The sequence below is a fragment of the Stegostoma tigrinum genome, chromosome 42, assembly GCF_030684315.1.
Source record: "Stegostoma tigrinum isolate sSteTig4 chromosome 42, sSteTig4.hap1, whole genome shotgun sequence".
Lineage (NCBI taxonomy): Eukaryota > Metazoa > Chordata > Chondrichthyes > Orectolobiformes > Stegostomatidae > Stegostoma > Stegostoma tigrinum.
Genome location: NC_081395.1, coordinates 8,379,243 through 8,403,361, shown reverse-complemented (window position 1 = coordinate 8,403,361; position 24,119 = coordinate 8,379,243). Strand labels below are relative to the sequence as shown.

The following is a 24,119-nucleotide window of genomic DNA, read 5'->3' as shown; positions in this document are numbered from 1 at the left end:
CCGCAATTGTTTACAATTTACATAGATGATTTGGAGTTGGTGACTAAGTGTGGTATGTCAAAATTTGCAGATGACACTAGGGTGAGTGGTAGAGCAAAGTGTGCAGAAGACACTTAAAGTCTGCAGAGGTACATAGATAGTTTAGGTGAGAGAGGGCAAAGGTTTGGCAAATGGAGTACAATGTTGATAAATGTGAAGTCATCTATTTTGGTAGGAATAACAGTAAAAAGGATTATTATTTGAAATGTAAAATATTGCAGCATGCTACTGTGCAGCCGGACCTGGGTGTCCTTGCGAATGAATCACAGAAGGGTGGTTTGCAGGTACAACAAACCATTAAGAAAGCAAATGGAATTCTGTCCTTCATTGCTGGAGGGATTGAGTTTAAAAAGCAGGGAAGTTATGTTACAGCTGTATAGGGTGCTGGCGAGGCCACATCTGGACTACTGCATGCAGTTTTGGTCTCCTTACTTGAAAGGATGTACTGGCACTAGAGGGGGTGCAGAGGAGATTCACTAGATTTATTCCGGTGTGTAGACAGTTGACTTATGAGGAAAGACTCAGTAGAGTGGGATTATATTCATTAGAATTTAGAAGAATGAGGGGAGATCTTATAGAAACATAAAATTATGAAGGGAATAGATGAGATAGAAGCAGGGAGGTTGTTTCCACTGGCAGCTGAAGCTAGAACAAGATGGCATAGCCTCAAAATTAGGGGGAGCAGATTTAGGACTGAATGGAGAAGGAAATTCTTCACCCAAAGGATTTTAAATCTGCGGAATTCCCTGTCCAGTGAAGTAGCTGAGGCTTCCTCACTGAATGTTTTTAAAGCTAAGATAGATAATCTTTTAAACAGGAAAGGAATTAGTGGTTATGGTGAGAGGGTGAGTGAACGAAAATGAAGCCCAGAGAAAATCAGCCATGATCTTACCGAATGGCAGAGCAGGTTTGAAGGGCCAGATGGCCTACTCCTGCTCCTGGTTATGTTCTTGTGTTTGGTCTGGATGGTTCTGGCTGCACTGCCGTCACAATTCTGTAGCAAAGTGCAACTCAATCAATATAAGAACTGTTATAAAGCAGTTTTCCTTACTTCAAAAATGCCTTGTGCCTCACTATCTCAGTAAAGTAACAAACTCACTGCTCCAAAAGCAACATAGTGTTATACATCTGCACATACACACAAACTCTCAAAGTAAAAATACTCCTGGTATTTCAGCTATATAGTCTTATTCAACTTCTACTCCAGTTTACAGTGCCAAAAGGAAAACTACATGGTCCTTACATACGGTAAGAGTGTACCTATCATGCTGAAGCATTACATAAATGGAAATATTTTGTTTACCATTCTAACTTCATGAGTTTCACTTTGAACTTCTTTCAGGAATCATTTCAGGAGAGAATTATCACATTTTCTGGGGTAAACTGTGATGAAGGGCTTACCTGATGAAAACCTGTGATAAAGGGCTTATTTTACTCACAAAATATGAACTGATTACACTTATATCCATAAGAATGTTGAAGACTGAGAGATAATCTTATTGAAACGCATGATGTTTGGAAGAACTCGGACAGGATGGAGGAGACTAAAGCTAACTGGGATAACACGGAGTGGAGCTGGAGGAACTCGGACTCCAGCAGTGGCAGTTCTTACTATCTCTAAAGCTAACTAGGACATTTGTTTTAAAACAAGAGGACACTCTTTTCAAACTGATACAGATTTTTTTTTCCTCTTAAAACAGTAACTAGAAAATAGAATTCTCGTCCCCAAAAGGCAAGGCGTGCAGAATCTTTAAATGCATTCAAGGTTGAGTTTGATATAGACTCTTTTGTCCATCAAAAGAATATAAGGTTATGGGGTGCAGACAGCAAAGTAGACCTGGAGTTGAGACCACACGAGATTGGCCACGATCTTATTGGACAGTAAAGGTAAAGTTGCCATAGTTCTTCTGGATCATTGGTTGCTGTCTCATTGTAGCAAGGCGACTGGTGGTGGTTTAAACAGAGGGTCACCATGCCTCATGTGAGGTTGAGAAGGAGAGTACTTATGGTGATTTCAGTCAGTGCGGGAACTGAACCATGTTGTTGGTGTTACTCTGCGTTATAAATCAGGTATCCAGCTAAATGAGCTAACCAACAGGCATGAAAGGCTATATAGCCAATGCCTGCCTCTATGAAATTCTCTGTGCTTCATGTGTGCTTTTATTAGGGTCATCACAATGAGTTGACACAGGGAAGAATGCTGTGATCTTGACAAAAAAGTTTGACACCAAGACTAAAGCCCAATTCAACTAAATTTTGCAGCTCATGAAAGGATGCTTCTGGTACTCAATCATGTGCTTCCTTCTCAATGTAAATAAGTGTGGGCATACATACTCAAAAACATACATTCCCAGTTTCTATACCTGGCTAATAAATAAACTGGCAACCTGGTTACGTTCTGCAGCAAAAGAAACATTTAAAAAAACTGAAGTGCAGAAACAAAGATAAAGATGCTGAGCAGTAAAGTGTCTTCCATTTTACTGTTTGCTACAATCACTAAGAAATCCATATTTGAAGTAGAGATATAGGAGAGAATAATTATAAGTATCACTTTGAAGGAAATATCTTCACCCCTTTCAAAGAGTCTGAAATCCCAAATTGTAAAAAGAACTGGAAATGCATTCAACAGAACCAAATGTGTATCTTTTCTTTGCACAACAGAACATCACAAACAAAATAAGTCATGCTGAAGGTAGATAATAAATAACTAAAGATGGTGGTTATGGATACAAAAATCTCATTTAACACAGGAAGCGATCATCAGCCCGGTGAAGTCAACACCGTTGCGATTATTCATAGCTCAATTGGCAACATTATCAATGATACGTATAAATCACAGCAGATGGCTTAAGGAAGTATTTTAATAACCAATATCAATTACAGGAAAATAATCATCCTTCAACAACTGTCAGGTACCTTAGCAAACAATACACATAGGACACTAATTCTTCTGCATAAGGAAAGTTTCACCTATATCATTCAGTCCAGATCTTAAATGACAAAATCAGACTTCATTCTATGAGGGAGCTAGAGTTAATTTATTCCTAAATTAACATTATATAAGATTAATTGCATGCGAGGCCAAGGCACCTGTCAATCATAATTATCAAGACAGCTGTGACAAACCCAATGAGAAACATTTAGTTCCTAACAAAATAAAACTATTCCCAATTGACAAGTAAGATTTCCAGAAAACAAACTTTGATATGATCTTCCAAATAATGTATCTTTAAGTGAAAAGAAAGGAATCTAGTCTGTTGTGCTGTAAAAATGTTTGTTTCTCAAACATGGATGTAAGTTATTAGTTCTACTTACACATTTCAAATTGGCTATTTGGATGAAAAAAACAAATCACACACTTGTTCAGATTTCTGAGGGAGAGAATGTAACTCTACATCTGTAAATAAGAACCTCACCCAATACCTCTGATAAAACCTAGGATTTTTAGCACTGGATAATTATAAAATCTGAATTAGGAGATCTGAAAAAAAAATGAACAATTTTTTTCCTCAGTACCCTATTCTTGAAAAAGCTGTCACTTTGATGTTGAATATCACTCCAATTCATTTTCAATCCTGTTTCCTCATTCAGGCCAGTCCATTGCTCCATCTCAATTATATTAAAAAGGCAACTCTCCCTCCAACTGCAGTCTTGTTTCATATTGCTGAACAGACTGGTTGTAAACTATACGTTATTCTAAATAAATGTAAGAGAATGACTGACGTGTAGATAGAGGATAGAAAAGAATAGAGGAGGCAGGTGAGAGGGGATAATTGGAGTGAGAAGAGGTATACTTGGCATTTTAAACTATACATAAATTAGGTCAAATGGCCAGTTTCTGTGCTGTAAATTCAATGTAATTTAATTCTGTCACCTTTTCACCTGGCTTTCCTTCCCAGAAACCTGCTTGAAGTGTGACACACAAGGTTTTCTGCCCTGGTTCTGATCCTGGAGAATTCTACAGGATGCAGCTAATGATGCATTTCAACATCTTATGGTGTTATTTTTGTGGAAGACCGTTGTAAGTGATGATTACTAACTCAGATGGACATGGCCCTTGTAAGTTGTTCTTGCTGCTTACAAAAATACTGACCTAAATTTTGTAAATGTGCCAGTGGCAAGGAACCTCATCTGTCAGATACTGGAAAAATGACAGGGAATGGGCTCATGGTTTTCAGATAAGTGACAGGTGAGATTCCTTGCCTCCTGCATGTACTTGGATAATTTAAACAGTTCTATATTATCTTTCATACAAAAGAAAAGCAGAAAATTAGTTATTGCTTATTTCATATGACTGCTTACCGGAATGGTTGTGTGAAAAGTGGGTCATGCTTAATTTGTCAAGCTGCATTTTTTGATGAGATGCCCAGCATGGTGGATAGGCATGAAAGAGCTTCCTGCTTTTCTTTCCCCCAGATAACACCAAAGGATAGGCTTCTGAGACCTCCCTCATACACTTCAATGTCTGCTGAGATTACATCTAAGCCTTGAATCAATATCCTCCCAGAGGCAAAATTCCACCAAATAATGGAAGGTGACAGTGACTGGGTTATGTTGAAGGAGAAGGGAACAAATATCAATACTTAATGTAACATCAAAAGGAAAAGACCATCAAGTTTGATTGGGAAAATTTATGCCACAAAATATGGTTTTATTTGCACGATGTATTCAGTTTCACTATTAACTTCCAAGAGGTAAATGAGTAGCCTTGTCAAATGAATTGTTCTGGATGACGCTCATTCATTCATTCATATCACTGAAGAATGCAGGTATTAGTTACCCTTTTCAAGGAATACATACTCACATTTTACACACCGTACCCTGGAAGACTTAGCTAGCTGAAGAAAAAAATGGATTCCTTTGGTTTCAGTATTCTTACCTTTCGAAAAAATACGCCTAGAAAAAGAAGAGAATAAAAACAGTCACTCAATCACTTGGGATACTTACAGGAACCACAGTGGCATTGCTTATACTGAAAAACTGCCTTACCAAAGAGTTCAAAGCAGACAGAGGTGGGGATTTGGATACAAATGAAGATTGTGCAAGGATGTGAGATGAATTGGCATATTCTGTGGCAAAGTCATTATCAAGCTTTCATAAACTTTGAAATTACACCCTCCATGCTAAAGTCCAGAATATTAGTGTGTTTCAGGAGAAGAATCACAACAGTGACACCCAAAAGGTAGCATGTTCTTTTTAGACTATTTAACTGAGTAAAGCCCCAGAGCCAGTCCCCTGGACATCCCCACCCAGATGCACATGTCCCAATGCCCCCACAATCAAGTTTCTACTTCAAAGATTTTCTCACAGATAACACAGACAGACATTCCTCGACCCTAGGTTCAATGACCGATGACATTCAGGCCCTGTTGAATCAAGTGACTATCAGGTCCTCTTGCAACGCTCAATTTCTGCCATTAATCCCCTTCTTGCAACATCCCACAAAAGATTGTTTCAATACTGAGTTTCTAGAAACTTCTGCTTTTTACATGGACTAACTGGTGACTTTCATTCTATTATGCTCAGTTTTTCTTTCAGCATCACTAAATAAAAATGGTCACCATGCCAGAAAATTTGATTAGGTATTTATTTACACACATCAGTGCTTCTTGTTTGACACTTCCATCATATCAGCAAATACTTCTACAAATAAATTAATAAAATAAAATCTGTCTTCAGTTCCAATCTTAACTGTTTCCCCCTTTGCAACATTTATCTTGAGACACACACTAGGCAGAGATCAATCAGCTTTCAAATTCCCTTAAGCACAGCATTCGTCTACAGATGTTGAACAAATGGATTAAGTTTTCTTGTCTGCCATTTTGACAAAGGTGTCAATTAATTTATTCTGGACCAATTAATTTCTGTGCTAAAGGAAATTGATAATTAATACTGTAGATCCAAAGGTGTTAATTGGGTTTGATAGGTGAAGTGATCTCACTGCCCAATCTTTGTAGCTCACTGGAAGTCCAAATGATATTGTATTCAGTTTTCAGAAGAAAAACACTGGACTGTGCTTAAGTAGCAGCCAATAGCAAAGTCGAGTGGGAAATCTGGCAGCACTGCTATGGAGTCAAGAAAAAAAAATTGAGTCATTGAAGGTTTACTTCCTTTTGATCCAACAATAATTATTGGCCATTGCTGGTTAGGAAGGTTTACCTAATTCTTTCATGGCAGTAGATTCTACTACTCAACACTCACCATCACCAGTAGATGGAGTGTGTGGTCTGCCCAATGAAAGACCAATATTACATTAGAGTCCTAAATATGGTATTTAAAGCCAATTTCAGTATTTTAACAAAGCTTTGCCAGTGGGCTAATTAGATGCCTTCTTTGAAGGTTGCTCAAAAATCAAGCCAGACTCTCCTCAGAAAGGTGGATGCCCTTTTTAAAAAAAAATTCTTTGTTTGCTCGTTATCCAGTTTCTACTGAGAATTACTGCAGTTGGCAAATGGAAATAGCCTCCTGTTAGCCCTGACACAAATCACAAAATTCAATTTCAACTTTTTTCTTGATTTACATTGCATAGATTCTCTTTGAAATGAATACAATTCTAAACCTGGAGAATACATATTATCTTTATGGCCTTTTTACAAACTGGTCTTTGCTCTCAACCTTTTCTTACTTTAGGTTATAGGTTTCCCCATTATTTTTATTGGAATTGAAGTTTGCGGCAGGAACTAAGAATTGACACATATTCTACAAGTGAACAAGAGAATAAACTGTACTTGTAGTGTAGTGCAATCTTGTTGAAAAGGAGGTCTTTAGTTATGCAATAGAGTGATTCTCCAATCAGCAGCTAGAACAAGTCAGATAAATTTTAGATACTAAGAATCTGACTGTTCTGTGACTAGAATGGGAATGATATGCTTAGATAATGGGTCCTTGCTGTCTGAAGAGAAGAGTGTACATTATTGGCAACTGTAAGGTATTCTGTGAGTTCTGCTTGGATATACTTCATGGAGGTAAGTTTGATCTTTAATGATAAAGGTGATATATTTGTTTACTACTCTCATAGCACAGTTTAGTGTATGGACTGCAGTGGTTCAAGAAAGCAGCTCGCCACCACCTTCTCAAGGACAATTAGGGATGGGGAATAAATGCTGGCCAGCTACAGCTCCCAGATACTAACAGTGAACAATAAAAAAAGTCTTCTGCAATCATCATAACATGAAGCATTGTTAGTTTCAATTCACTGGAATAATCCTCCAATTATAGTTGCAGACATTTAACTCAGCAGCATTTATTAAAGGGCCTGCATAATACAGATTACAGTAATGACAGTGTTTGGTTCATATGTACAGCATGTAGCACCACCTACAGGTTGAAATTTAAGGACCAACGCATTTACAATCTATTTCCAAACACAAATGGACAACAGGAAAAAAGACAGTTGGACAGATCGCAGACCCAACACACATGGAGCATCCTCCCTTTCATCATGAGACATACTGCAACTAACTGAAAGAAAACTGAGGTGAATCACCATATATTCTCCACAGTCAAGTTTGAAACTGCACTTTGCAAGGACATTCCATCCTTAGGTTTACAACATTCTCATCACAATACCCAAATTGTTTCCAAAATAGTTATAGGGATTTTGCCACCACAATCCTACTGGAAGACAGTTACACTTCTCAATCCCATCCTTTCCTGTCCAAACAGCCTTTCCTGAACACATCATTTTCAAAAGCATTAAAAATGTAATCAAATAAAAATGGAAGGGACACCGGATGCTGTAAATTAGGAATAAAAAAAGTTGCTGAGAAAGCTCAGCAGGTCTGGCAACATCTGTGAAGAAAAATCAGAGGTAATATTTCAGAACGCTGAGGAAGGATCACTGGATCTGAAATGTTAACTCTGATTTTTCTTCACAGGTGCTGCCAAAAACATAATCAACTTCATTTTCTTCCATTTCAGTATTTATGATTGGTCCTGGTGATCCAGTCCATTTCTGCTTTATACCACAGATGGAGAAATTTGAATTCATGGGGACATTCCTATCTAGTCTATTCCAACAGAAACATAGAATCCCTACAAAAGTAGAAACAGGTCATTCGTCCCATCGAGTCTACACCAAGCCTCTGAAGAACATCCCACCCAAACCCAGCCACCTACCTTATCCTTGCATTTTCACCATGGGTAATCCACATAGCCGACACATCCCTGGACACTACAGGTAATTTAGCATAGCCAATCCACCAAACATTTTTGGATTGTGGGAAGAAACTTGAGCAGCTTGTGCAAATCTGCGCAGATATGGGGTGAGCATGCAAACTCTACACAGGCAGTCACTCAAGGCTGGAATTGAACCGAGTCCCTGACATTTTGAGGCAGCATTACTAACTACTGAGCCACATATCCGATGAAAGCACTCACCCTGTTCAAAGTGTTCCGCTATTGGGTAGAAGAGAACATTTTGGGAAGAACCCATAAGAATATTGTTTAAATGGAGATTTATTTTTAATTAACTCTTGGGATGGATATGACTGGCAAGGCCAGAATTTATTTCCATCCATAAACTGACTGTAAAAATGAGGGTGAGCTGCTTTCTTGAGCCATTGCATGCAGTGAAAGGACAGAACTGCAAAATTTGACCCAGTGGCAACTGAGGAACCATGATATATGTTGAAGTCAAAAGGACCACTTCAGATGGAGGTGTTATGCTCCTACTATCCCTGTGCCTCTTGGTACCGAAGGTCACAGGCTTGAAAGGTATTGCCAAAGAAGCCGCTGCAAGCTGTTGCGCAATATCAACAGCAATTACTCAGTGCAAGTTTGCTGAACGGACAGCAAGTAAATCTAGAGACTTGTTACAGTAAGAAGCTGAACTAACAATAATAAATAGAACACTAATTAACCAAATATGCTTCAATTATGTAAATTAAAACAATACACACTAATTCTGCTCCTTCACAATTACAAAAAATGATTAATTTTTCCAGGGCAGCTCCCAGATCGTGCCATCAACGTTAACTATTGAATTGAAATGATGGCTAAAATATCACAATACCATATTGTACGTATTTTCTCAAGAAAGAACTAACATTGACCAGAATAGTTTAATAGGAAGATTTGCAAAGGACTGGTGTCACTGAAATGATTATCTTGACATGCACTCGAATATTTGACAATAGGAAGAGTGGTGTCACAACTGAGCCTGATCCTACTCTCACCTGAGCAGTGAGGCTTAGGTCACAACTTGCAGTGAAATTGTAAATTATTTTTGAATGCATGTGCAATGAATCGATTGTGTGTTTGTTTACAGGTCTAACTCAATTCTAAATTATTTAGAACTGACGTTAAAAGGTCAAGTGCAAATAATATCTTTAACATAGGAGTAAGTCACAGACATCTCGAAGAATCAAAAAGTATGCACCAAACCAAAGCACATATCAGGAGGCATGACTAAAGCTGATTGAAAGATGTGTGTTTTAAAAAGAAAAGAGAGTTTTAGTAAAGGACATGGGGCCTAGGAAGCACTCAGAATAGTTATGACTATAACATTTAGCTGAAGCACTGTAGGCCTTTCAAAGCCCTCCAGCCAGAAAGGCCCATCGACGTCACACTCTGCAAGAATTCCTAGGGGTGTACAGAGCATGGTATCCAGCACATCTCTGAGCTACAAAATGAAATAGCAATCTCTCACCACCTTCTAACTATCCTAGTGAAGTTCCTCGCTGCATTTGACACAAATTTCAAGCATTCAAATCCTCACCTGACCAGAAACTGCTTGGTTCCAAAACTGGAAAGCAACAAACCTGTTAGTTGATTTCACAGGTCATATAGGCCAAGAGAACCAACCCCAAATGTCACTACAGACAATGACTACATTCATTTTCTCCTTTCACACCATTCTTCCCCATCATCAATTCAAAGCAATTGACTTCAACTACCCCTAATCTATGGAGACTATACTACTCCATCTTAAATCTCAATGTGGTGCAGCTGGCTTTGCCCACAATATCATTGGGGTCTCTTCGGGATCGTTTATAACCATTCTAGACAACTTGATTTTTCTAAAAACAATCAATGATGAAATACTCTGTACAGTGAACATAACACATTTTAAATATACATTATGGCACCATATAGTGAAATAATCTGAAATTCTATGAAATTTAATCTTTAACACCTAAATTTTTAAATTGTAATTATCAAAGTTAGAAGTTATCAGTCACTGTCAGTGAAACATGAGCGATTAAAGAGTAGTGATCTTCTACATTAATCAGCATTTCTTTGGCTTTTGCCAGTTTTGATGGCAGCTGGCTACTGCAATTCGAGTCAGTTTTGCTATGCTATTTTCAGCAGACACACCCCCACCTTGGTAAAGTCAGAGAAATAAAAAGGAGATGAAATAAAATCCAGGAGAATTTGCAGGAAAGGAGTCCTGCCCTGCAATATACCAACCCTGCACTTCCCCGAAGATCTCATAATCCACAGATTTCAATGTTTTCGCTGAGGAACTCATCTCTAAATCAGGTAAAATGGAAAGTGGTGCAATCTGTTAGCTGAGCCGGCGCTTCTCGCTGTGGTAACTACAGGAGCTCAACAAGAACAAAATCCTTCTGTCAGCAAGAGAGAGAGAGAGAGAGAGGAAGTGAAATGAACATGCAAGAAGAAAAAAAGAAGACAGGGTCAATTCCTATCACTTTAATATATTCAGAGATTTTGGCCTGCTTGCATTGTGACAGATGTATTTCATTGAAGAAATCAGTAATACTTATTATTCACTAGGGTTTTAACTTGTTCTGTATTGAGTGTTATACAGACTCATAAATCATTATTTTGTTTAATCATTTAAACATGTTAACAATTCAGGATTGAAATAACATACAAAAGGAACTTTTCATTAATCAGATCCTCAGAGGATATTGATCTATTTACAGTGTTTCACACAATCATATTACTGAAGAGGCCCTTCAGCCCATCGAGTTTACAAAGACAAAAATAAACTCTAAATCTACACTAGTCCCACCTTCCAGCTCACTGCCTCGAATGTTATGTCGCCTGTAAATATAGAAATATATCCTATAAATATACAAACAAGCTAAGGGCTGAGATTTTGAAGTTGTAGCATTTTTAATCTTGACACACTGATGTTCACTCAAACATACTGTTTTCTCAAATTTACCATTTTGGCTGTCAACTCTGCTATTCCCCATTAAAAACAGACAGCCCTCTTCTTTCTCTTCTTGGCACCTACCTTCTTTCTCTCACAACCATTGTGCATTTTATTTGTTAATAAGGCTATTCAAGGATTTAGTTATTTCTCACCAGATGTGAATAGTGAAAGGTTACAACTGTTAATTTCCATTTGCAAAGATCCTAGATGTAGGACAAAAATAAAGCATAAAATTGAAATAGCTTTAACGTCAAGTTAATGATTTCAAACAGATAATCCAAGCAAGGAAGATGTTTGTGGTTATCAGTCATGTCAGTTCCAGGACATCTCTGCAGGAATTCCTCAGGGTAGCATCCTAGGCTCAATGATTTTCAGCTGCTTCACCGATGACCTTCTCTCCATCTTAAGGTCAGAAGTGGGGTTGGTGCTGATGGATGCACATCTTCTGCACCATTCACAATTCTTCAGATGCTGAAGCAGTCCCTGACCTGGGAGATGCCTAGACTTGGGCTGAAAAGTTAACATTCACACCACACAAATGCCAGGCAATGTCCATCTCCAGTAACAGACAATCTAATCACCACCCCTTGATATTCAATGACATTATCCTCACCGAATCCCCCACTATCAATACCTGAGGTTTACCAATGATCTTAAATGGACTCACCACATAAACAGTGGCTACAAGAGCTGGTCAGAGGCTAGGAATACAATGGCGAGTAACTTGCCTCCTGAGTTCAAAGTCTCCACCATCTACAAGGCACAATTCAGGACTGTGATGGAACACGCCCAACATGCCTGGTTGAGGCATCTCCAACAACACACAAGAAGCTAGGCACAATCCAGGACAGCCTGCTTTGATTTTATTTATTAGTCACATTTGCTGAGATATAGTGAAAATTTTTGCATGTATCCAGGCAAATTATACCTTACATAAGCATATCAGGGTAAGAGAACAGAATACAAAATATAGGGCAACAGATATACAGAATGTGCAGAGAAAGGTCGACTCCAGTTTGAGAGAGGTCCATTCAAAAGTCTGATAACAATGGGGAAGAAACTGTTCTTGAATCTCTTGGTACATATTTTCAAAATTTTGTATCTTGTGCCTGATGGAAGAGGGTGGAAGAGTGTATAACTAGGTTGGGAGAGGTCTTTGATTATGTTAGCTGCTTTCCTGGGGCAGCAGGAAATATAGGTGGAGTCAATGGAAGAAGGCTGGTTTGCATGTTGGACTGGGTTGCTCTAATTTCTTACTGATTTGGCACCACATCCATAAACATTCCCTCACTCCATGACTGATGGTCAATAACAGCAATATGAGCAAGATGCACTGCAGAAATTCTCCAAACATTTTTTTACATGGCAAATCCATGATTACTACCACCTTGCAGAACAAGGGCACCACCATCTGCAATATCCCTTTATTCTGGCACTATCACTGGGTAAAATTCCTGTAATTCTCTCCCTCATTGTACTATGGGTCTACCTACAGCACAAGTACTACAGCAATTCAAAAAGGCAATGAGCAATAAATGTGGCCCAGCCAGCAATACCCACATCCCATGAGTGACATTTAAAACAAAATCAAAGCTTGTGGTTTAGCTAATTGTTGTAAATAACTACATGAACTCTTGAATAGAATACTGTTTAATCGCATCTTTCACAAAGCATTCTGCAGTAAATATTTAATGTGGAAAATAATTAATCAACAAAGTTCACAGGAGAACACTTCTCAAAATTATCATTTATGCACAGAATATGTTTTTAAAATTTGCATCTTCCTTTGCAATTGTTCAGACCAAGTACATTGGGTGGAATTGTCCAAGGTTTCTTCCTAAGTGTGGTATCAGGTGCCAAAACACTGAGAACACCCCCTGCTCTACCACGAAAGGTTCAGCCCCACTGGACTTTGCACCTACCAGGCATCCAAGTCATCTCTTGGTGTTTTTTCAGTGGATCATTTCATGGGACAATATGTTCTGTTTTGCCCAAAGCTAACAGACAACCAGAGGCTGCTGTAAACAGCAGCATTGCCAGAACATAAGGCTGCTCACCGACAGCACAACCAAAGCCAAAGAGTAGCAGGCAAGTTAAATATCATTTTGGGAAGCGATTGTGAGAAATGGGAGTAGAGGTTTAGAGGCAGCAGAGACAGGCTGGATTTCAACAACCATATCCTCTCTCTGACCAACTTAGATTGAGGCAGATTGATAGCCCAAGCAGACTGCTCCATGTTACCAGGCAGGAAAGCTACCCCTGTTCTCCCCTATGAAGATCAGAGTCAAACGTGTAGTGGTGGCTGTTAATTTAACACTTAAGGGCCTCAGCTGGCAGCAGTGTAGCATGTTGAAGCTTGGGCTGTACTGCCCAGAACATAATTCTTGTATGTACAGGTATCTACCCAACATCAACCAACCTGATCATCTTCCTCTCTTGCCTCCTTCCCAGCTGCTTCCAAGGAGAAATTCTAATGTTTTTGCGTGACAAACAATTTCTATTTTTTTTCAAAGTACATAAACAGGTGGGTACTTTTTATTGCTATCAATCAGTTTGAAATTTAGTTAACCAACCTGCTTCAGTCTTCCATCAAATTCCAACCAGGACAACCATCAAGAACAAGATTTTGTTAAGCGCACAAACATGTCCTACAGTTTCAAAGCTACATTAACGTGCACCCAGAAAGCTTTTAAAGTCTTATTCCAAGATTTCGCACTCAAGCATAGTATTTATTCCCTTCCTATTTTGTCCACATCACAAACAGCACTTCTGAAAAAATACAATCTTGTATTGGTCTGTTGCTGCAGAATTTTGTAATTTTTCCCAAGATATGAAAAAAAGGGGCAGCTAGTTAGTTCAGGTGCCTCGCCATTAAGATTCACAATAATCCAAATATATTGCGGTTTGATTTCCTGTTCTGCCCAAGGTTGACTTAAGATGACTTAAGACCTACATCCACATCCTGCCACCACACCCCCCACCAAATGTAGGGAACAATGGAAAACCACCAATGACAAAAAGCTCAGGATGAAGCGTTAGAAAACAACAACAAGCCAAAGACCTACCTTCAGACTCAGCACTCATGGAAAGGAGGAAATATGGCTGGCCAATGAAAATCCCAGGATAACCTCTGAGGAGAACAGATTAGTGGAACTGTTGAAGACTTAACTAAGTTGTAGCAAAAATGTGCCCTTTGGCAATTGGGAGGAGTCTGGCTGGACATTTCAAACTAATTTTTAAGGGCAGTCTCAGAGTCACATTGTTTCTGCCAGCAAACACAGAACTTGCATATTCCTCCATTTCCAAACGTCATATAGAATGGTTTCAGAAATAGTAGGAACTGTAGATGCTGGAGAATCTGAGATAATAAGATGTAGAGCTGGATGAACACAGCAGGCCAAACAGCATCAGAGGAGCAGGAAAGCTGACGTTTCCAGCCTAGACCCTTCATCAGAAATTTCTAAAGAAGGCTCTTAGCCCCTCTAGTGTCAGCCTTCCCGCTCCTCTGATGCTGCTTAACCTGCTGTGTTCATCCAGCTCTACACCTTGTTATATTATATAGAATGGTGTCTGTTCCTTACACAAGCAATACACACCTTGAGCACATAGCATCAAGTTTTACACACATTTGTAGGCATCAAGTACACCACAGCAGTTCAAAGTGGGTGGCTCACCCACCAGACCCCAAATGCTGGCCTTGGCAGTGACATTCACATCCCATGAAAGAATAAAATATAAACTGAGGTTACAAAGACTAAATATGGAATAATGCAAAGCTAAGACAAAGCAGACCCAGAATATTAATAAATGAACAGCTCATGCTGAACCAGAAGCTGAGGTACAACAATATTTCTTTTAATAAGCAGCCTCAATTTTAAAAAAAATCACACAAATGTCTAATTGGATTTATCATATGAGTAAACATCAATCTACGATTAGCTGTATCAATCCTAACTGACCTACCTATAAAAGCATCAGGGCGATGGCTTGGAAGCAAAACACATTTCTAATTCGTACGTACTTGTTGTTTCCATGGAAACACTCCTTAGAAACAGGAGATTGCTACAGAGTGCTGCATCAGATTGGAAAAAAAAGCTTGTTTAACAATGAGTCTGCAGTGTGTGTCAATGTACTGAGTGGATTAATTTTCATTTTTCCTCCGACGTGTATTTGGTTTTGCGTTTTTGTTTGGAAGTGTGGTTGGGTTTCTAGTCAGCATCTGATGCAACTTTATGTGTTTGTCGAGCTTGAGAATTTCTGATCTCCTCAGCCATCAATGTCAAAACCTGCAGTGCCTAATCCAAATGCCAAATTGCTTTTCTCATCTCACGGAGATTTAGCAAGCTATCCATCACAGCAAAGATGTGACCCTGTGATCAAAGACAAACTGACTGGTATGTATTAAATGCTTAACTCATTTCTGAATAAATGATCATGGCGCTAAGAAGCTGTCATTTTATTGCAATATATATTGAATTGAAGGCATGTAATGGAGTACTTTTAGCATATGCTTTTCCTTAAATTTTCAGATACACATGCTAAAAATATAGTACTTTAAAAAAATACACTTTTGCTGCAAATGCCCTTTGTCAATGGTTGCTTCAATCTTGCTGTAACAACAATGTTGCAAGTTTACAATGCAATATAACACTGAACTAATTCTGTATGCTATAATGCATAATTTTTGAAACAAAATACTCCAGCATCACACATATTTAAATTCATAATACGTACATTTCACCTCTCTTATTCAAAATCACATAAATATATACTAACCTGCAACATAAACAGGAACACCGAGAGATATATGTACAAGGACAGCTTCTGAACAGCTTAGAGTTTTTATCCAATGTGCAAAGACATTATAAGCCTTTCCATGAAGCTTTCGTCTCTTATTTCTAGCGAAAATTTGTAAATTTTCCCTTTTAAAGCAAAATATGTAAATATTTACAGCATCTGCCCAAAAAAGGAATTGAAGCCCTGATCTGATCCTTTTGAGCAGAATGGTTCCCTCTGATGAAGACTACAAGACTGATCATCCAACTTTCTTACCCAAATACCATTGCATATTCAAAATGAAACAGCTAGCCAGAACAGCCATGCCAAATTATAACAAGATAAATCTTTGCTACAGTAATGTTTAGTACAGGTACGGCTGCAGGCAGCTTCATTGACGGCTGAAGGGATTTTCTGTTTCAATGTTAAGTTACAAAGTGGATTCAAGTCAAAATAAATGATCAAAAATATGCCCAAAGGTTTCTAATTCATTTGGAGGAGTGTACCTCACACTACCTTTTGCAGAAATGGTATAAAGATTTCATGACATAGTTGAGTGACAGCTCATAATGGGGGAAGGAAAAGAAGCAGAATATCAAGAACCTAGAAACTTCCACATACTAAATTCCTCATCATTGTCACAATTTGGAGTCGTCCTTTCTCTTAGGGAGAAAGTTAGTTTGCAAGTCTACTACTTTCTCTAAATCTCTCTCACCTACAACGGACCTTCTCATCCTCAAAACAAAAATGATATTACCTTTTGTCAGCAAAACATCTAGCTCTTAATGTGCTGCCTGACCTGCTGTAATTTCTACCAGTTTTTGTTTTCAAAACAAAAATACCCTCAGCTTACCAACTTAACCTTGCTGCTTGCTGTTTTATTGGAATAGATATGCCAGATGAAGAGAGTGTAGCACCAACTCTCAGGATAGCAACTGAAGTAAATAAAAGCCTGGAACAGTGCTGAAAAGCAAATAGTCAAGGGAAGGGTATTGGGGTGGAAGTAACACTGTGGAATGTGAAAGGATGAAAACAGTGCTATTAGAAAAGACAAGAAAGGGAACTATGTGGGGCAGTTTGGTGAATTGGGAAGAGTGTTGTATTATCTCTTTCTAGGTTCATACGAAGTTGAGAGGTCTGCATCAAGGTTGAATGCAGAGTTTTAATGGAGACTTATAGCTTGAGCTTACACGTGCTAACGTGCAAGAAATGGACAGACAGCAAGCTAACATTTTAACTCTTCATTAGTCATCTAGACTCGAAACGCTAGTCTGCTCTCTCTCCATAGATGTTGTCTGTCCCGCTGTGATTTCCAGCATCTTTTGATTTTAGTACAGACTCCAGCATCTGCAGTAATTTGCTCTGATATATTTTTGTTTTAATGAGGTGCTGAGAGAATGTAATTTCTAACCAAGGTGGCACGAAATCAATTCTGTAATAAAAGTAAGTTTCCAGTGGCCCTAGATAAATCCCGCTTCAGATACGCTTAATGGTATTCACAACCAATTCCAACACGCCTCATCATTAAAACAAAGTTTCATGATTTCCTGGTGCAAATGAAACTCTAAAATCACAGAAATAAGGAACTGAGTTGGTGTTCAAGAACAGCTGTTATCAGAATATGATCACATTTACCTGATTGAGCACTCATTGTTTATTGATTCCTTTGTTGAAATGTTAAATACTTTTTTGCTCCTTTTTAGGGTATGATTCCACAGTTGCTAGGAATCCCTCTGTTGTCTAACTGACCCCTATTAGTTACTTGAACCTTTAGTGATGGTAGGGAAACTATCCAGCTGTAAAGACATGAGAATGCACTTGACATGGGTACATTTCCAGCATAGGCTGTGGTAATTGAGAATGGGAAAATCTTCAGCAACTTTGTTTCCATTCAACCAAGGGCACTGAGATAAGCTGTAGTGCTCTAAATGCTGCTGTCGAGATTAGTTTGTTCAGTATTTGAAAATACCAAATATTGAGCCTAGATAAATGTGATTCACTGGACAAACACATTAAAGTCTTACAAGAAGGGTAGGTTTTTATGGCATGAGCACTAAGCAGAGTGCTTGTGTTGTATGAACATCCAGTGAGATGAGAAAAGGTTTGCGTATATTTTTATGCATTCTTGTGAGGTCAACATTGCTGTTGTGGAAATAAACATGTTGTATCTAAAGTGCAGTGATGGTGACATCGGAGCCCAGTTTGGTTAGCTTTGACCTGCAAAATTAAAGCAGAATGAGATATAATCTACAATGGAAAACTGCCCATATTAAGAGCTGTAATAGTGGAAGTGTTTTCTGTTCATATACAAAACCTAATTTAAACCAATAAACTGTTGCAAAAGTTTTTGTGCAAGGCTTTAAGTTTAATAAGGCCACTGGGGATATTCTTCAGCTAGTTGTTTTACTTAATTAGCCTAATGAATTCTGAAGGGCATGTACAGCATCAAATTAATCTACCGTAACATATGTTATTTCCTTGTGCAATGCCTAATTTCTCTGTAAAACTTTCCGTCCTTGCTACCAAGTTATCAAATTGGACATCACATTTCTCTCATATTATTCACAAGCACAATGGTCTCAAAGTACGTTACAGTTCATACTATGAAAGTATAGCTTTGGTCCATCTAGAATGAGAAGGGATTGATAAAAATTATTGCAAGCAAAAAATTCTTTATGGCAAAAGTCACAAAAACCTGGGACTCAAATTCAAAATCAGAAAAAAAAGTCGAAGTAAACCGAACAAATTGATTTAATACGTAATTAGAGATGTTTCTAGACAACAAAAGGATTTAGAAGTATTAACCAATTGAAAAACAACTTGCAATCGCAAGCTTTAAAACAGGCTGCATGACTATCAGAAAAAAAGCTTAATCCACTCAGAAATTCTTTTGCAATTTTAACAAATGCATCATTTTAAAATATACCAACATCTCTACAGGTATTATATTTGATATCTGACAATTAGAACTGAAGAGACATTTTGTATCCTTGGTTCCAATTAGGAATTAGCAAATTTCTCTCCTAAAAAAAAAATCAGATAGCAACATAAGCCAAATGTATGTTTGAGAACAGAATGCAAGAGAAACATTTTCAAGCTGCAAAATACACTACCAGTGTTATGGATGAATTAAGTAGGTTAGATTAGGAGCTCTTCTGGCACAGTGGGGAGTGTTTCTGCCTCTAGGCCAAAAACTCCGTATTCAAGTCCCATTCCAGTAAATAAATGCTAAGAAATGAGTCTTTGTAATACAGCCAGACAGGCTAAGCATCAACCTTCAAATCCTTCCAATGTACAGCAGCATAAGCTGATGTCCCTGATTTAACTGTGATGGAAATAAATTACAGCCTCTACCAATAAGGCATTTGATAAGGTTCCCCATGGTAGGCTCATTCAGAAGGTCAGGAGGAATGGGATACAGGGGAACTTAGCTGCTTGGATACAGAATTGGCTGGCCAACAGAAGACAGCGAGTGGTAGTAGAAGGAAAATATTCTGCCTGGAAGTCAGTGGTGAGTGGAGTTCCACAGGGCTCTGTCCTTGGGCCTCTACTGTTTGTAATTTTTATTAATGACTTGGATGAGGGGATTGAAGGATAGGTCAGCAAGTTTGCAGATGACACGAAGGTTGGAGGTGTCGTTGACAGTATAGAGGGCTGTTGCAGGCTGCAGCGGGACATTGACAGGATGCAGAGATGGGCTGAGAGGTGGCAGATGGAGTTCAACCTGGATAAATGCGAGGTGATGCATTTTGGAAGGTCGAATTTGAAAGCTGAGTACAGGATTAAGGATAGGATTCTTGGCAGCGTGGAGGAACAGAGGGATCTTGGTGTGCAGATACATAGATCCCTTAAAATGGCCACCCAAGTGGACAGGGTTGTTAAGAAAGCATATGGTGTTTTGGCTTTCATTAACAGGGGGATTGAGTTTAAGAGTCGTGAGATCTTGTTGCAGCTCTACAAAACTTTGGTTAGACCGCACTTGGAATACTGCGTCCAGTTCTGGGCGCCCTATTATAGGAAAGATGTGGATGCTTTGGAGAGGGTTCAGAGGAGGTTTACCAGGATGCTGCCTGGACTGGAGGGCTTATCTTATGAAGAGAGGTTGACTGAGCTTGGACTTTTTTCATTGGAGAAAAGGAGGAGGAGAGGGGACCTAATTGAGGTATACAAGATAATGAGAGGCATAGATAGAGTTGATACCCAGAGACTATTTCCCAGGGCAGAAATGGCTAGCACGAGGGGTCATAGTTTTAAGCTGGTTGGTGGAAAGTATAGAGGGGATGTCAGGGGCAGGTTCTTTACGCAGAGAGTTGTGAGAGCATGGAATGCGTTGCCAGCAGCAGTTGTGGAAGCAAGGTCATTGGGGTCATTTAAGAGACTGCTGGACATGTATATGGTCACAGAAATTTGAGGGTGCATACATGAGGATCAATGGTCGGCACAACATTGTGGGCTGAAGGGCCTGTTCTGTGCTGTATTGTTCTATGTTCTATGTTCTATGTTCTAATACTATCATGGCTCCAGACCAAAACATGCATTCAAAGGTGTGTGCTGTGACAGCAAATTCGACTCTTCAGACAGCCGGTTGGCTGGGTGCCTCAATGGCTCAGATTGGAGCCAAGGGCATGGAGTTCAAAACCACTACTTAGGGTAGATTTTGAACCTGTCCCCTTGTCCTACCCGCAGGTGAAGATCATACTGCTCTGAGTCAAACCTGTTTTCAGGCAGAGGACTCTATAAAGTCAGTTAGACTTTTGGGTGATGGTGACCTTAACTGCCTCACATTCTACATAGCTATGGAGAAGGAGAAGATTAGGCAAAATGGGAGGATATTTAATTGGGGAAGAGGAAACTATGACGCAATTAGACATGAGTTAGGAAGCATGGACTGGGAGCAATTGTTCCATGGTAAAGGCACCATAGACAAGTGGAGACTGTTTAAGGAACAGTTGTTGCAAGTGATGAGTAAATATGTCCCTCTGAGACAGGCAAGAAAGGGTAAGATAAAGGAACCTTGGATGACGAGAGCGGTGGAGCTTCTTGTGAAAAGGAAGAAGGTAGCTTACATAAGGTGGAGGAAGCTAGGGTCAAGTTCAGTTAGAGAGGATTACACGCAGGCAAGGAAGGAGCTCAAAAATAGTCTGAGGAGAGCCAGGAGGAGGCACGAGAAAGGCTTGGCAGAACGAATTAGGGAAAAAACAAAGGCATTTTACACTTATGTGAGGAATAAGAGAATGGTCAAAGAAAGAATATGGCCGATCAGGGATAGCATAGGGAACTTGTGTGTGGAGTCTGATGAGGTAGGGGAAGCCCTAAATGAGTATTTTGCTTCTGTCTTTACGAAAGAAACGAACTATGTAGTGAATGAAACCTTTGAAGAGCAGGTGTGCATGCTGGAATGGATAGAGATAGAGGAAGCTGATGTGCTGAAAATTTTGTCAAACATTAAGATTGACAAGTCGCCAGGCCCGGACCAGATTTGTCCTCGGCTGCTTTGGGAAAAGAGAAATGCAATTGCTTTGCCACTTGCGAGGGTCTTTGCATCCTCGCTCTCCACTGGAGTCGTACCTGAGGACTGGAGAGAAGCAAATGTAATTCCTCTCTTCAAGAAAGGAAATAGGGAAATCCCCGGCAATTACAGACCAGTAAGTCTCACGTCTGTCGTCTGCAAGGTGTTAGAAAGGATTCTGAGGGATAGGATTTATGACCATCTGGAAGAGCATGGCTTGATCAAATGCAGTCAACACGGCTTTGTGAGGGGAAGGTCATGCCTCACAAACCTTACCGAGTTCTTTGAGGATGTGACTAGAAAAGTTGATGAGGGTCGATCTGTGGATGTGGTGTATATGGACTTCAGCAAGGCATTTGATAAGGTTCCCCATGGTAGGCTCATTCAGAAGGTCAGGAGGAATGGGATACAGGGGAACTTAGCTGTCTGGATACAGAATTGGCTGGCCAACAAAATGACAGCGAGTGGTAGTAGAAGGAAAATATTCTGCCTGGAAGTCAGTGGTGAGTGGCGTTCCACAGGGCTCTGTCCTTGGGCCTCTACTGTTTGTAATTTTTATTAATGACTTGGATGAGGGGATTGAAGGATAGGTCAGCAAGTTTGCAGATGACACGAAGGTTGGAGGTGTCGTTGACAGTATAGAGGGCTGTTGCAGGCTGCAGCGGGACATTGACAGGATGCAGAGATGGGCTGAGAGGTGGCAGATGGAGTTCAACCTGGATAAATGCGAGGTGATGCATTTTGGAGGTCGAATTTGAAAGCTGAGTGTAGGATTAAGGATAGGATTCTTGGCAGCGTGGAGGAACAGAGGGATCTTGGTGTGCAGATACATAGATCCCTTAAAATGGCCACCCAAGTGGACAGGGTTGTTAAGAAAGCATATGGTGTTTTGGCTTTCATTAACAGGGGGATTGAGTTTAAGAGTCGTGAGATCTTGCTGCAGCTCTATAAAACTTTGGTTAGACTGCACTTAGAATACTGCGTCCAGTTCTGGTCGCCCTATTATAGGAAAGATGTGGATGCTTTGGAGAGGGTTCAGAGGAGGTTTACCAGGATGCTGCCTGGACTGGAGGGCTTATCTTATGAAGAGAGGTTGACTGAGCTCGGACTTTTTTCATTGGAGAAAAGGAGGAGGAGAGGGGACCTAATTGAGGTAAACGAGATAATGAGAGGCAGAGATAGAGTTGATAGCCAGTGACTATTTCCCAGGGCAGAAATGGCTAACACGAGGGGTCATAGTTTTAAGCTGGTTGGAGCAAAGTATAGAGGGGATGTCAGAGGCGGGTTCTTTACACAGAGAGTTGTGAGAGCATGGAATGCGTTGCCAGCAGCAGTTGTGGAAGCAAGGTCATTGGGGTCATTTAAGAGACTGCTGGACATGCATATGGTCACAGAAATTTGAGGGCGCATACATGAGGATCAATGGTCAGCACAACATCGTGGGCTGAAGGGCCTGTTCTGAGCTGTACTGTTCTATATTCTATGTAGATAGATGTTCAAAAGAAAGCCAGGGGCATGGAAGTTTGTGTGAACACAAGGAATTAGGTCTGCCACGCATGTGGGAATTGAACATAAATGTTTTCGTCTATTGGCATGCTCCCATTTTGTATTTTCAAAATAGAATTGATGTTAAGGTTACAAAAAGAACCTAACCACTTTCAACAGGATTTTAAAGAGGGGAGTGTGCATCAAGTTGCAATAAAAATGCCATTTGCACAATAAATTCACAACATGGTGAATTTTTTGCTCTCACTCTTACCACTGTGTGCAGATGCTCAGTGCATCTTAGAGACAATACAATGAAGGCTAGCCAATCCTACAAATTAATATATTAAAAAAACAACAACAATCTGGCAAGTGCTCGTATGCAGCCAGGGATTCAGAGCAATATACTTAAAAGAGAAAATTCTTGAGATATACAGTGGGTTGACGTGCAACTTACAATAAAGTTAGCATGTCATGTTGACACCTACTGATAAAATTCTGTACACTGAAAATATTAACCCTATCCTATTTTAAAGTGACAACAGCAGCTCTGCAATAATTTCCATCTTTAGGTCACATGTACAACTTTTTAAGGTTTCAAATAAAATCTCAAGTCGAGACCCTTAGAACAACTTGGATCAATCCTGAATGGAGAATGCAGGAGGGCATGCCTGAAGCAATATAGAAATTGTGTATTAACCTCATCAAGCTACCAAACAGGACTTCTTATGCACTAAAACAACATAAGCAGCAAGTGATAGAGCTAAGCGATCCCACAACCAACAGATCAGATCTAAGTGTGGCAGTCCTGCCATGTTCAGTCATGAATGGGAGTGGACAATTAAACAATTCACTGGAGCAGGTGGCTCCACAAATATCTCCATCCTCAACGATGGAAGAGCACATCAGAGCAAAAGATAAGGCTGAAGTATTCGCAGCAATCTTCAGGCAGAAGTGCCACGTGGATGATCCCCAGCATCATAGATACTAATCTTCAGCCAATTTGATTCACTCCACGTGATATCAAAATATGATTGGAGCATGGATACTGCAAAGGCTACTGGGTCTGACAACACTCCAGCAATAGACTTGTGTTCAGAATCTGCCTATCCTCTAGCCAACATGTGTCAGTACAACCGCAACACTAGCATCCATCCAATATTATGGAAAATTGCCCAGGTATGT

General features: G+C 39.6%; 2 protein-coding genes across 13 annotated transcripts in view; one reads left to right on the top strand and one right to left on the bottom strand.

Annotated features, from left to right (window-relative positions):
* Positions 1–24,119, bottom strand: part of LOC125449447 (acylphosphatase-2-like) — a 51,572-nt gene that overhangs the window by 19,386 nt on the left and 8,067 nt on the right. For 4 of the 10 annotated variants that reach the window (XM_059641444.1, XM_059641445.1, XM_059641447.1 and 1 more), the window contains exons 2-4: positions 10,450–10,607; positions 4,919–4,935; positions 932–1,033 (exon numbers count right to left, since the gene is read on the bottom strand). In XM_059641444.1, coding sequence (XP_059497427.1) covers positions 932–1,033; positions 4,919–4,935; positions 10,450–10,510 — 180 coding nt within the window. In that variant the 5' untranslated portion in view covers positions 10,511–10,607. Of the gene's footprint in view, positions 1–931; positions 1,034–4,918; positions 4,936–10,449; positions 10,608–14,229; positions 14,522–15,127; positions 15,246–15,940; positions 16,261–24,119 lie in introns of those variants that run through there. The other 6 variants (XM_048525235.2, XM_048525239.2, XM_048525234.2 and 3 more) reach the window with 6 other exon arrangements.
* Positions 6,890–24,119, top strand: part of LOC125449405 (probable G-protein coupled receptor 75) — a 52,381-nt gene continuing 35,151 nt past the window's right edge. The window contains exons 1-2 of one of the 3 annotated variants that reach the window (XM_059641443.1): positions 6,923–7,004; positions 15,435–15,558. In XM_059641443.1, the coding sequence (XP_059497426.1) occupies positions 6,999–7,004; positions 15,435–15,558 (130 nt within the window). In that variant the 5' untranslated portion in view covers positions 6,923–6,998. Of the gene's footprint in view, positions 7,005–15,434; positions 15,559–24,119 lie in introns of those variants that run through there. The other 2 variants (XM_048525233.2, XM_059641442.1) reach the window with 2 other exon arrangements.